The 13,778-nt window shown below is 39.7% G+C and overlaps 1 protein-coding gene across 1 annotated transcript in view; it reads left to right on the forward strand.

Moving 5' to 3' along the window:
• The first annotated feature begins 750 nt into the window (after nt 1-750).
• The window catches only part of SKAP2 (src kinase associated phosphoprotein 2), a 148,163-nt gene continuing 135,135 nt past the window's right edge, over nt 751-13,778 (forward strand). Inside the window, exons 1-3 of the mRNA XM_006778984.2 lie at nt 751-1,051; nt 10,351-10,456; nt 11,065-11,090. Coding sequence (XP_006779047.1) covers nt 985-1,051; nt 10,351-10,456; nt 11,065-11,090 — 199 coding nt within the window. The 5' untranslated portion in view covers nt 751-984. The remainder of the gene's footprint in view (nt 1,052-10,350; nt 10,457-11,064; nt 11,091-13,778) is intronic.

Raw genomic sequence — 13,778 nt, forward strand, 5'->3', positions numbered from 1 at the left:
GATTTTTAGAGAAAACCTGAGAGGATTTACAGATAGAAGACAGTAAGTCTTCTTGTTGACTAAAGGATCAGGTTGGAGTGAATATATTTAATAATTCTACTCTTCTAATCATTAGCAATTTGATGCTTATAGATGGACAGTGGTATCCACCCACCCATCCACCCGCCCACCTACCCACCCATCTATCTATCATCTATCTACTTATCTGTCTATCTATCTATCTATCTATCTATCTATCTAGTCAAAAGGATAGTGACTAGAGCTCCCCACTCTTCGTTCTTGTGGGGGAAATCACCCAAGAATCCTAATTAGGTAGAAAATAACCGAAGGGCCAATCATAGCTCTCCGGACTGGCTTTTCCGGGAGGACTGGCGGAAGCGGGAACATTGTTGCCTTCACGCAATCGGACAAAGAAGGCCACAATAGCTCAGGGCGATGGAAAATTCCTTACGGGTACCAGGCCAGGTGTCAAACCTCGGTGGTGCAGATCGTTGGCCAGGTCTCTCAATCGGAAGGCTTGGATGCACCATGGATACGGTGTTTTCCGAGATGACCAGGAAATGGTCAGCGGGTCTGGGGGTACCAGTTACAAAAATGGCAGCCAGAGCTTCAGGCGCAGGTCAGGTGACGCAGCCCCGCGCTCCTTTCCCACCAGCGGCCCCGCCTCCCGCTCGCTGACGTACAGGGGGGCGTGCCTGCCCGGAGGCTCTGTCCGGAGGTTAGGAAAACCCAGGGACACGCATGCGCAGTGGGGCACGTCAGGCAGCGGTCTCCGCGCCGCCCATCGTCCCGCCCCGATCTGCGGGCGGGGCAGGGCCGAGAGTCCAGTGCCGAGGGCCGGCTTCAGTGACTTCCTTGTTGGGATCCCCGGCCCGGCAGTGTCCGGAATCGTAGCCCGCTGTGCTCACCGGACTGCTAGCCAGAGGCTAGGTCGCAGCCGCAACCCAAGCAGATCCTTCCCCCGCACGCCCCGCGCTCCCCGACATGCCCAACCCCAGCAGTACCTCCTCTCCCTGTCCCCTCCCCGAGGAGATTAGGAACCTGTTGGCAGGTAAAGAGCGGGAAGGGGGCGGGTAACGCTGCGGGGCGGGGGCGCAAGGACGGCGAGCCGATGGGGACAGAAGCTTTCACTCTGTACCCCGCTTCCCCGCAGTCCTGTGTCTCCTGGCCAGTGGGACGGGTCTGAGAGTGGGAGTGAGCGTGTGCTGAATGTGGGCGCTAGGATGATGGGGCAGCCCTCATGGATGGCATGTACTCTTCTGTGTGCATCGTGTGTAAGTGTGTGCATCGTGTGTGTGTGAGTGTGTGTGTGTGAGAGTGTGTGTGTGTGTGTGTGTGTGTGTGTGTGTGTGTGTGTGAACTGGCAAGGGATCAGTAATGGAAGAAGTAGTTCTTCGGCCAGTGGAGGAGAAGGGTGTAAAGAAGCAAAGTGATGTCTGAGCTACCGATGTCAGGGGTTATGGGATGAAAGGGTTTCTCATTTCTAAAACTCCCATGTGTCCTTGAACATTCAGTCCACTCGTTGAAGACTTTCAGAAAGGGCCTGATTCTCAAATGGCCACTTGTCTGCAGCTTGAGTAACCTAATAAAAGGGAAGGATGTGTTCAAGTCCAACTTCCTGTGTCACATGAATGTACTTCATCTTTGCACCCTCATCTTCCCCTTTTCAGCCTTACCATTTATAGGAACTTACTTTAGGAGTTAAAGATGCAGTTCTTCAGGGCTATATATATGCTAGGTATGTAGCTGTCTATTGTAGCTAAGGGCCAATGAAAAATTTATATTTCTGCATCAGGTAGAAAATATATTAGGGTAACACAAATATTACCTATCTTGATGCTCTGGAATTCTTACCATTACTCACTTTGTCATTCATGCATGAGAATTCTGGAAACTGAATTTTGATAGTTTTACTCTAGTTGTCTCTTAAGTATTTATCTTTCAATATTGGTCATGAATATCCTGTATTTAATGAGCTTCTCTTAGATGCCTATATTACAAGCTGGTTATTTTAACTTGTAAACAGCAATATCTAAAATGTGACATTTTAAATAGTAAGTTACAGTTATAGTGTGAAACCAAATCTAAAACTCTGCTATACTGTTTTAGAGGTTAACATCATAAATATGACAGAGAAAATAAAATCAGTAGTGTATAAATGCAGACTTACTTTGTGTGAACATGATTACAGTGTGATGAACGCATTTGTGGTGGGATAGTATTCTACTCTAAGAAATGCTTGTTGTCAGTAATGGGTACCACTAAGGGAAATATTGAAAGAACTGAAAAGACAGCTTTTATTCCATTATATTAGAGTTTCACATGAGTACTATTTTGTTTTACTACAGTTAACATTTTTTTTGTGATTATAATGCTGGAATTGCTCAGAGGATTATTATTTAGAGTATTATTTTAATAATCAGATCAGAGTAGTATTTATCATTACTCCAAAAATAGATGTTACCATTTTCAGGATGTTCCAGGTCTAGAGCTGAATTTCCCCCATCTTTTATGAAGATATGAATTTTTTAATTTAAGAAATAAAGTACAAACCTTTGGGTGCCTGCTTTTAAAGCTTGACAGCCCCCCACAGTAGACAGTTTGCTCTTTTGGTCTATGATCATACATTTGCATGATATATACTATATGAGACCTTTTATTCGCTGATGCCCATATATTAAAAGTGTTTCGTGTGGCCCTTATTTGAGTAATTTAACTGAAAGCTTAGAATTACATAATATTTAAATTATCTACCAATGCTAACTTTCTGTATACTTTAGCCATCTCTTTCTTTAGTCAGGTAATATACTTGCATCATGTCTGAAACCAGCATTTGAAAAGTTATCTTATTGACATTTTCAATATTTCATATTATTGAAGCAAATTACATATTAAAACATGAAATGTTAAAACATTACAATTTTGGAGATTATAAATTTGCCTTACACTTTATTTTCAGAAGACATTTTCAAGGTGTATGGCTTGAGAAAACAATATATCTTAAAGAAATAAGTGAACCAGTGTTTTTTTAGTTTTCTTTTTTTAACTTATTCAAAGAAAGCTAACATTTTATATTTGACTGTAATTACCGTCTTTTTTGAGGTAGGGAAGTTTTCAAGAATAAATGCTCTCAGTTTCCCCTGCCCCCACGTTTTTCATCCAAAACAAATCTTTTGGAATTATACATGATGACTTGTATTATTAAATATAAAAATCACTAAAACAATAGAAGAATTGGTATTGGCTTGAAATTTATAGATATTCCTGGCTTACCTAGTTCTTTCTCTGAAACTAAGAACAGAGATGTTGGGGGCTGTGGTTAACAATTGAGAGCTCTTGGGATGCATGGCATTGTGCTAGAATTCCAAGGTAGAGAAGACAAGCACTTAAACTTTTCAGGCGTTTTAAATCCCTTGCCCTCAGAAAGAAGAATATAAAGTCAAAAGATAATGCCTTTCAAGATAAGAATGTTTGGACATTTTCCTTTGTATTCTATGTGTCTCATTCAAGTCATTATATGTCATGTGTTTTAAATGTTTGACATTTCAACTGCTTGATAGAGGTAGGTGCTCAAATGTAGTCTTGCCATTTATTATTTTCTTGTTATTTTTCTTTCTGATTATAAAACTTTTAGGCTTTCCTCCTAACCCCCTTCTCATTCCTTCCCACTTAAAACGACAACAACATTCTATAGAAATGCAAAAACCCATAGAGGCTATTATTCTTAACTGGCATTTAATGGTACTCTGGAAAAAGTGGCTGTATAATTTGTTACTTATTTATACTGGAAAGCCTATACTTCTTATAAAAGTGTTTGAGCTCTTCGTTGTTTCATGAATGGAAAAGTGTTTACAGATTTCTGTTGTTAAAAGCAAATTTTGAACTGCCATATACAGGCAACCGTTAATATTTTTTCTTTTAAAATTACGTGACAGTTTTAAAAATTAAATTTATTGGGGTGACCTTGGTTAATAACATTATATAGGTTTCAAGTGTACATTTCTATGACACACGGTCTGTATATTGCATTGTGTGTAATTTTTTTTTTTCACAGCAGTGGAAGAACAGGTTTAGCCTGGATAATTAGAATCAAAGGATAACCCCAAATCTTGCCCATTTAATCTTCTCCTACATCCAAATATTTTGACTCGGACTAACAGCAAGAATAATCTTGATTTATGTGAGCTGTTCCTCCAGGCAGCCAAGAAAGTGAGAGGAACTGGAACCACTGGCCCCCAACCTCCTCCATATGTTTACTCACCCTTTGAATACTGGAGTGTTAGTGTTTTGCAGTCAGATATTGTCATTCATGTGCTTGAGGACAACACATTGAAAAAGGAGAACTGTAAGAAGATGCTGGTGTCTTTTTATTAAATTAGAAAATGAAACCAGTATTAAAAGAAGAATATAGTGGATATCAATGCTCTGAAAAATCAAAACCAGACCAAACAATACACAAAGTGGCTATGGGGTTTCTGTAAAGTGACCTTGAGATTTTGCTCACCTGGCAGTCTTGCATCGAAATACTGCATTTCCCCCTATTGGGGATCTCTAGTTTTTTGTGTTTTTTTTTTTTAATTTTCACAAATTATCATCAATAATCCCTTTGGGGGCATTAGGTAAAGAATGCAATTTAACTGAAATAGAGGCAGATTTTTATTTTATTTATTTTTTACTGCTGAGAATAGTATGGTTTGATTTCCACCTTTCCAAAGTTCCATTTATAATTTGGTCAACATTTTGGTTTTATTTTTCCTATGAGAATTATTTATGGTGTATCTAGTGTCCCATAACTTTCTTCCGGGGCATTGGCTGAGTATGTAAAGGGAAGAGTGCCACCTACTGAGTCACCAATAGTCACCTATTTCTTTAGCACCTGGATTTTTCTTCAGAGCAAGAGCAAGCCAGTACCATTTGGCAGAGATAACTAATGAGCATAAAGTTGACATGAGAACATTTTATCTCAAAATGAAATCAGTCTATGACAACTCTAAGATATTCTCTTCCAGAAATAAGAAAATGTGTTTGTAAGCCAAGGGGCCAGAAACTCACAGTTTCTTCTATGAGTCAGATTAACAGATGACTTAAGATGTGAAAATTATTTACCTATCGTAAGCATACGGTGTCCTACTTTTCCCTGGGAGGGGATCTTTGGGGTTGGCTTGTTTTCTACATGGCTTTCCATGGGAAGTATTCTCATTTCAGATTACTAAGTAAGGCTCTTGATAGCACACACAGTTTTTTATAGTTACTCAATCCAAATGATCACCGGTTTTCTGTTTAAAAAGTAGGGATTCTAAATATACTAAAAAAGGAGCAGTGTATAAAAATTTTCCGAATGAGTTTATCTCTACATTATCAGCACTAACGTCTTACTAGAAAGAAGATAGAAACAACAGAGTAGAAGAAGCCTCTGGTGATTTGAAACAGTTCAGTTGTCTCTCATAAATTTAAGATTAAGTGTCATATATGGGTGATAAAAGTGGCATAGGCTAGTTTTTATATACTCATTATTCACTTAGTTTGTCTTTTTCAATTAAAGCCAAGTCTATTTTTTTCATTCCACTGAGTTTACATTTCTTTTTCAATCACATACTGAACACACTATAATAGATGCTGCCTAACAGTGAATATAGTGTAAATCTCAGGCTAATGTGTTTTTCACTGTGGCTTCTTTGAAAACGCGTGGTAAAAAGATTTTGATTATTATAAGGTGCTGTTTATCAAGAGTCATCTTTTAGAGGTGAAAGATGTTCATCTCTGTCCTTCCACAGCCTATTTTTTCTATCAAAATGAATTATTTAGCCTTCAAAACCAATTTTGAAAGTTTTATCAGATGATAGGATATGTATGGCTCAGGTATGTCTTCTATAAGAGCGCCTGTGCTTGTTCATGCCTCTTCTTCCATGTTAGAAAAGTCCACAGTGCAACCATCACCTGTAAAAGTGCGAGGCAATCAAGAGAAAGACATTGATTAAGGCAATCAATACCTTTTCAATTAACCATTTTCCAACTGTGGGCATTTGGCTCCATGATGTACATGTGCCCAGTTTAATTTTTATGTTTTCACCCTTAGGTGTGTGTGGCCAGCCATATCTCCTTTTAACAGAGAAGCAAAGCATGTCTTTTTGTTCCAATGCCAGCTTAAAGTTTGGCTGGGAACCTTACCACATTAAGTTGGGTGATAGCACCTCAGTGAATACAAACGGAAACCTGGCCCTGTTCATAAAGTAGAGGAAGACGTGGAATTAAGTAGTAAAGCCATTTGGGGTGGAGTGTGGTTGGTTTTACACTTATTGATCTGGTGCTGAGCAAATGGTAGTTGATTCAGTTTAGTTCTTGCCTCCCTCTTCTATACAGTTGAGACCATCACAGAGGCTGTGTGTGTGTGTGTGTGTGTGTGTGTGTGTTGTGTCCACTCAGGGAGGTATTGGGTGGTTGGGGGGACAGCTGAGGACATCAGGTGTTACCCTTGTGACTTTTTTACGACCTCCAGCCTGGAAGTCACATTCTGGGTTGTTTGCTGGTGGAGGATGGTAAGGGCAAGTGGTCAAACAACCGCTTTCTTCCAGAGTGGGAACCTGTGCTGTGGACTCCGCGCCAGGAAGGCCACAGTTGATTTTATTGTTTGCAGAATTTAAAGACTGTTCTAACCTCATGTGGTCTCACCTTTTCATTATGTATAGAAGTTGGTAGAAAGCAGTTAGCCTTTATGAGTGTGTGTGTGTGTGTTAGGGACCTGTCCTAGCCACTCAGGTGGCATTTTTTTCTAAGGGGCGGGGGGCTACATACGTACAGAAAAAGAAAAGAGGACAGTTGGAGTGCCATTTGGTGATTTGGTGTGTGCAAAGTGTTGGCCTCGTAGGGGTCGAGATGGCTTGTAGAAAGGTTTCTCAAGTTAAACTGCTGGAAGGTTGCTGAGCCAATATGTGATGTCATCTTTTAATTTTGTTTTCAGACCTTCACATTTATCTACAGAGCGATTGTAAACCTGATCTTATGGGGGCCCTCTCCCCCAGATCTTTAGTCTTACTGGGAGATGTTTACTCTTGACAGCATGGAGGAGGAACGGGAGCAAAAAGCAGCACATTTACAGTCCAGTCCCTGGGATAACTTTTCCCTCCGTGATGACTTGAGGGCAAGACTGATGGAGATGGGGCTTATTCTGGGGATGCCGGGGGCGCTGATCTGCAGTGGACCAGGCTGCGGGCCAGGGGGCGGGGGTAAGACCTGGGGCTCTGGGGTCCTCTGAGAACCGAGTGTCTCCTCCCCCGTGGCGAGTGCGCCCGTGAGTGGAGGCCTCCTTCCGACGAGGAGGAATGCTGACTCCCCAGGCCCACAGGCCAGCCAGGAGGCAGGCTGACCTTTCCTGGCCATCGAATGATGGCTGTTCCCCGACCTCCAGGCGGCCTGGCGTCTGCGACCCGCCTGTTGACCGGGGACACGACCCCTGAAGGAAGGTGGAAGGGGCTGCTGGCTCCCTGCGTCACTGTCACCGCGTGCAGAGCCATTCAGAGCCCAAGAAAAAGCTTCAGATCGCGCTCCCGACCAGCCAGCCAGCGGAGCGCTGGGTTCGCCCCAGACTTCTGCTCGCTTTTGAAATGTTCCCCCGGCCCCCAGCCACAAAGCCGCCGCAGATCCAGTCCCGTTCGTCTGGCGCCGGTGCTGCCCGCAAACCCCGCGCTCCCTTCTCACCGCTCCCCTGGCGGGGACCGCGGGCTCAACACTCTGCGTCCACAGCCTCGGACCCAGAGCCCACCTCCTCCCGGGGCAGCCCAGGGGCTTCCCGGCGCCCGGCCGCCCGCCTCTTTGCCTGGGACGCCGGGCAGGACCCGCGCGGCCGGAGGGTCTCCTGTGCCCGGAGGGGCTGGTTTCCGTGGATTCGAAACTAAGCGGGCACAGTGTGGGTTTTCAGAAAAACACCCAGATTTCAGAAACTTAAAGCCTAACCGAGTCAGTGGGCACCAACAAACTAAGATTATTGCAGGCATCGCTTCCACTTTAAAGCTCTTACTTGTTAAAAAAAAAAAGAAGAAAGAAAGAAAGAAAGAGAAAAACAGCAAAGCAATTTCTACATCTTCCTGGTCTCCTTTGAGAAGTAATTTTTTAATTGTTTATTAAATCACTTTAGTTGCCGTAAACCCCTTTCCTGGAATAAGTTTAGGAATAAATACATGGAGACTACTCTAAAAATACAGATCTTTCCCCCTTGTCCAACTCAGAACCTCCCCCACCCGGAAAACAAACAAACAAACAACCACAACATAGCTGGTTCCCGCAGCCTCACCCTCTCACAAGTCCTTCCTCATAAAATACCGGCAGGGATCCGCATTTTAAAACCATTTTTGGAGAATATTAGGAAACACTATGTAGAGCATCGCAGCTTTTGATGTTTTCTGTTTTTTTATGGAGCTGAAATGACCCCTTACAGAAATAATTCTTGGGCTGCAATTCGTTCTGTTATTGCTTCCGGAGATGGAAAATAGATCCCGTTTGTTTAAACTTGGATTGCATAATGAAAATGTAAAGTAGGCAATTAAATACTCGGGGATGAGGGAATTAAAGACTCACACCGAGGGGGCAGCACCATGAAGCAGGCTCTTCCCCGGCCATTGTGCCCGGGATTGTCGCAAGGGCCGAGTCGGGCTGGAAGGAAGATGCTGCCCCTTCCCTGACTCCACTTTCTCGGCAGATTTATTGTGACCACCTCAGAGCAGCCAATGAGCTTCTCCATTTCAGCGGATGCTCGAAGGCCCAAAGTTTGTGCGCTCCTGTGGGCGCAAAATGTAAAGCGTGTGGAGGAGAGCACTTTTTAAAAATAGTGTTTTATTATTTTGAACTCTCCGTGGACGTCTGGGTCTGATTTGCACTGGTGCCGGGTCATGCCTCTGTGTCCTCTTCAAAAACACGGGCAGCTCCAACAAAGTGAAGCTGTGACACTTTGCTTTCAGTTTGTCTAGAGACTTGCTTTTGACATGAATATCAGAAAGCTACTAGTATTTTTTAAAAAGTCTATCGAGATTAAATTTTCATTCTTTTCACTTGTCATGTTGATTTAGGGAAAAATTACCGTTACACAGTTATTGGGAATGTAGAGAACAACAGCTTATCAATGTTGCTCATGGTCTCAAGATACTTTTGTAATCAAGAATTTAAAACCGATTACATTCTTTCTCAAACACTGGGTTTTAAATTGTTAATTAGAAGTACAGTTGAAAGACTATTGTACTGCTTTGAGGTAATACATGTAACATTATTGTGTGTCTTGATACTACCTTTTTATCAGTGTGAGTTAGGCGACAAAGTAGTTAAGTAAAGAGAAAGTAAAACATACATACTTTTCTTCACTATGAAATATGGATGGTTTACAGCCATACCTACTTGAAAAATTTTTATGGTATCCTCTGTATTAGAGATCTCAAAATGGAATTTAAAATTCTGTATATAAAGTTAATTTAAAGTTGTACAATATTTCATGAACAATAAGAATGAGCTATTATAAAATCATACCGGTGAGGATTTGTTGGAATTTTATACTAGAGAGAACTAGATAGCAGAATAATTTAGAAGTTTATTAATTTTTTAAAAAGAGGATATATGGAAATGTTATATGAGGCCATAGAAATTTTATCTCTAGGTTACTATATTTTTAAATAGTGGATGAATGTATTGTTGCTACTTATTCCTTTATTTAAAGAAATGTTTTCAGATAGTAATACCAAGGCAAGAAGCTGGAACACACAAAACCACACAATTGATTATCTTTTTTATTTGAGGGTGGCTGGCCAGAGTGGGTGGGGCAGGTAGGAAGGAGGAGGTTTGATTTGGGGAATCTTGGCTAGAAAAGGAGATTTATTTTTTCTTTGTAAAGCATTGAACACCTGAAAATAGATTACAATGGGAAAAACAGGCCTTGCCTGTTTTAGCTTATACTGGAGTAATATTTTGAATGACCTAGTCATACAGGAACTCACAAAATACTATTAAATGGTAGTAACACATGGATAAAAGCTCTGTGCTTGCTTTTGTAGGAATTTGTCTTATGGGACACTGTAGTTTATTAAAACTTGTGTGCTTCTTCCAGGTTTAATGATGCCAAACATCCAAACAGCATTTGCTGTGCTAAGCATAAGTAGAGCATACAAATTTTATTAGCTAAGTGGTGAACAAATTTGTCCAACTTACTATTTGAAACATACTTCAACTGTAATGCTTTGGATTGATAAATAACTATAACAGATTGTACAGATATTAACACTTATGGATAGAAACAATCATTGTCCTATTTGTCTTCACAAAAAATGATTCTTTCTTACAATTTGTATCCTGTTTCTTATATTTTATGTTTAGATGTTGAAGCATTTGTAACAGACATACTGAAAGGGGAAAATTTATCCAAGAAAGCAAAGGAAAAGAGAGAATCTCTTATTAAGAAGATAAAAGATGTAAAGGCTACGTAAGTCACTTACTTGCCTATTATTATTAACTTTTTACTTAGAAGCAACTTTGTAATTAACGTTTTAGTAAAGAATTTATTGTCATTGAATTAAAATTTTAATGTTACTTAGTTGCTGTTAAGTATTTATAAAGGACGATATATATGTTCACTATAATAGCTTTTAAAAACAGATCTGCTTATCATAATACCCTTTTTGTGGAGGTTTGTGAATATGTATTTTTGTAAACCTTCTAGCAAAATTCAACTGTTTACTTTGCTTAGGTGAGGATATATTTGTTTTAAATGATAAGACATAGTTAGGTTGAGAATTTTAACACAAATATGGAAAATAACCACCAATACTGAAATGAATTAATATAAGTTGCAGGTATCAAAGGTGTGTTCTGATTTTACTACTGTGACTTAGGTTTTTAAAAATACTTTCATCATAAACCCATAAATCTTTTGGAATTGTCATTTCAGGATAAGAGGTAGTTTTTCCCCCCTCCAAATATATGTTTATAATATACATTTTAAAATAGCTTTGAATTATTGTCACTTATTAGATCTTGTTTTGATTTGTCAGTCCTCATTTTAAAATATAATGCTCTTGTTTTATTTTGCAGCTATCTTCAGGAATTTAAAGACAAAGGTAAATTTTCAAGTTTGTCAAACTTGACATTATTTTTCTTTGTGGATGATCTGACACATGCTGAAATGTGATAGTTGGAATCAAAATTTAAATATCCGACTGTATACTTAGACTTTCAAGATGAGAGTGCTAGCTCCCCCTGCTGAGAAAAAAATTAAAAAGTATATCCAGAATCCACTCTGCACAAATCTGATGAAGAAATCCCTGTTAGTTCACATTCTTAGGTTTTATGTGTCTTAGAGTCCATTGTGACAGAAATTGGTTAAGAAAGGCCTGTCTTTGCAGTTGTTCATAGAATAATTTGGTGAAGCAGAGATGAGATACCAACCCAACACCATGTAACACTGCAGAGATGATTTCATAGTAGTGATGGGAGCAGGGGCCCTCAGGGCTGGGTAATTATAGGTAATGTTTTAAGGATAATTGTTTTAAAAAACAGGATCAATTTTTGTCAAGAACATAAGAAAATATTTTTCAAATGCTGGTTTTTATTATCCTTTTGATATGAATAAATGTATGCCATAGAAATTTTCAAAGAAGAATTTCATTTTTTGTTTTTTTTTGAAATATGTCAGAGGGCTGGTAACCTGATGGTCTTCCTTTAGATTTGAGAAACAGCTGCTTAGCCCACTAAAAACCCAGTCAGGAGAGGCGTAGGAAGTCCCTACTTTTTCACATCTTTAATTCAGTAAGGCCCATACTTGCATGATGCTAATTCATAGGTCATGACCTGAGTCCTGTGAACGCTGGTATGAGGGTCACAACATGAGGTCAGTTAACCTATGCAGAGCTAGGATCTGTGCTTGGGCGAAAACAGTATGACATCTTCTAACTGGGGTTAGCAGATACCACAGAGTAATTCATATCTTTGCCAACTGATAAGTGAGAGAGTAGTGACAGTTTCAATAAACCAAGTACTTAGCCAGACAAGCCCAAAATCAAACAGTTAAAAGGAAACCACAGTACTTTTCACGTTAAATCATTAAGATGGTTGTGATTGGAGGCAATGAGATTTTTTTCCATTTTAATTTTTTAACACTGTTAAAGAGCAGAGACACTCCTCCTTCCCACAAATACCCACTTTTTGATAGTCGACAACAAACCCTACACTATGGGTTTAATCAGGCTTCATTTTGCTTAGTCGAATGTAGAAATAATAACTTTATACATTGTAATTATGATAACTTTTATACAGTGTACTGATTATAGAGGAATATTAGATTTTGCCTTTCTTCTTAAAAGCACGTTTTGTACTAGGGATTATTTGTCACTCTCTCATTGTGACTTACACATTAAGGAAATTTGAAGCTAAGAAAGCATGATAATATGAAATCATTGTCTGGTTGCATATTATTCAGTAATAGGGTAGGAACTTTCCCTTTGGTATTCTGGTTTAGGACTTGTTCAGGTGTGTGGATATTAAAATTACATTACTGAGATACATTCTTTTTCTCTAAAGAGAATGGAAGTTTATATAGTTTTCGATAGGAACTGAAAAATGAGCCTAGACTAAGAGTTCAAATAACACAGAATTCAGAGATTCCCCATAATCATTTCCCTCTGAGTAAGTCATTTGTAGTTCAGTACTGCTGTACTGAGTTAACTAATCACCAGGAGTGCCTGTTCAGAAGTGAGCCTGTGGATAAAGTGGATGTATACCTTGAAGAAATATGAGAAGCTGAGCAATTCTATGCCATCTTACCTCAAAGTACATTCAGCTTTGTTCTAATAGGACCATTCCTGTAGTTCAGGGGTCCTCAAACTACGGCCCGCGGGCCACAAGCAAATACAAATATTGTATTTGTTCCCATTTTGTCTTTTTACTTCAAAATAAGATATGTGCAGTGTGCATAGGAATTTGTTCATAGTTTTTTTTAAAACTATAGTCCGGCCCTCCAACGGTCTGAGGGACAGTGAACTGCCCCCCCCCCCGTTTAAAAAGTTTGAGGACCCCTGCTATAGTTTGTTAGGACGGTAAACTGAAGTACACATTTAATAGTTGCAAAGTAATTATTCACGATACTTTCTTAAATTAAATAGGGGTTTATTGATGATCAGATTCTACATTGAATTAATTCATGCACCCATGCATGTTTTGAAAGTGCTGCTTTTCTTTTTTCTCTTACATATTCCCCTTGGGGTTTTGGATTGTCTTCATCCAAGGTGACCTGGGCAGATTCCTTTCAGCTGTTTTCCTGTTCTTTCACTTTCCCTCCCTCTCTTCTCCCAGGACAATATGGGGTCACAATGAAGTGAACAGGGGCTGTTTTCCTCCTGGTTACCTTTGGACTTCTGTTTGTTTCACATACTTTATTATTTTTTCAAATGACAGTTAATTACCATGTTAATATCATTATTGGGAGGAAAAAGGACCAGGTAGTGAGCTCTGAAGTAGAATGAATTAATCCATTAATCCAGGTTTATTCATTTCTATTAAGTGAGCTATTAGTTTCTCCAAGGTACACAACGGTTTAATGCCCTTCCTGACTTCCCCTCCCATCTCCTCCTCCCTACACTGTAGATGCTACCCCCCTATTGTGAGACCGAATAGTACAGAATTGACCGTTTGCAGTATTTCAGTTCTTAAAACCATTTGAATTGATACATTAAGCCACATAGATCTCAGAGTAAAATTTGTTTTTAATTCCAATTTTTTGGATGAGAATAGTTTGTATTATAAGAAACTTG

The sequence above is a fragment of the Myotis davidii genome, unplaced genomic scaffold (genome assembly GCF_000327345.1).
Source record: "Myotis davidii unplaced genomic scaffold, ASM32734v1 scaffold168, whole genome shotgun sequence".
Taxonomy (NCBI): Eukaryota; Metazoa; Chordata; class Mammalia; order Chiroptera; family Vespertilionidae; genus Myotis; species Myotis davidii.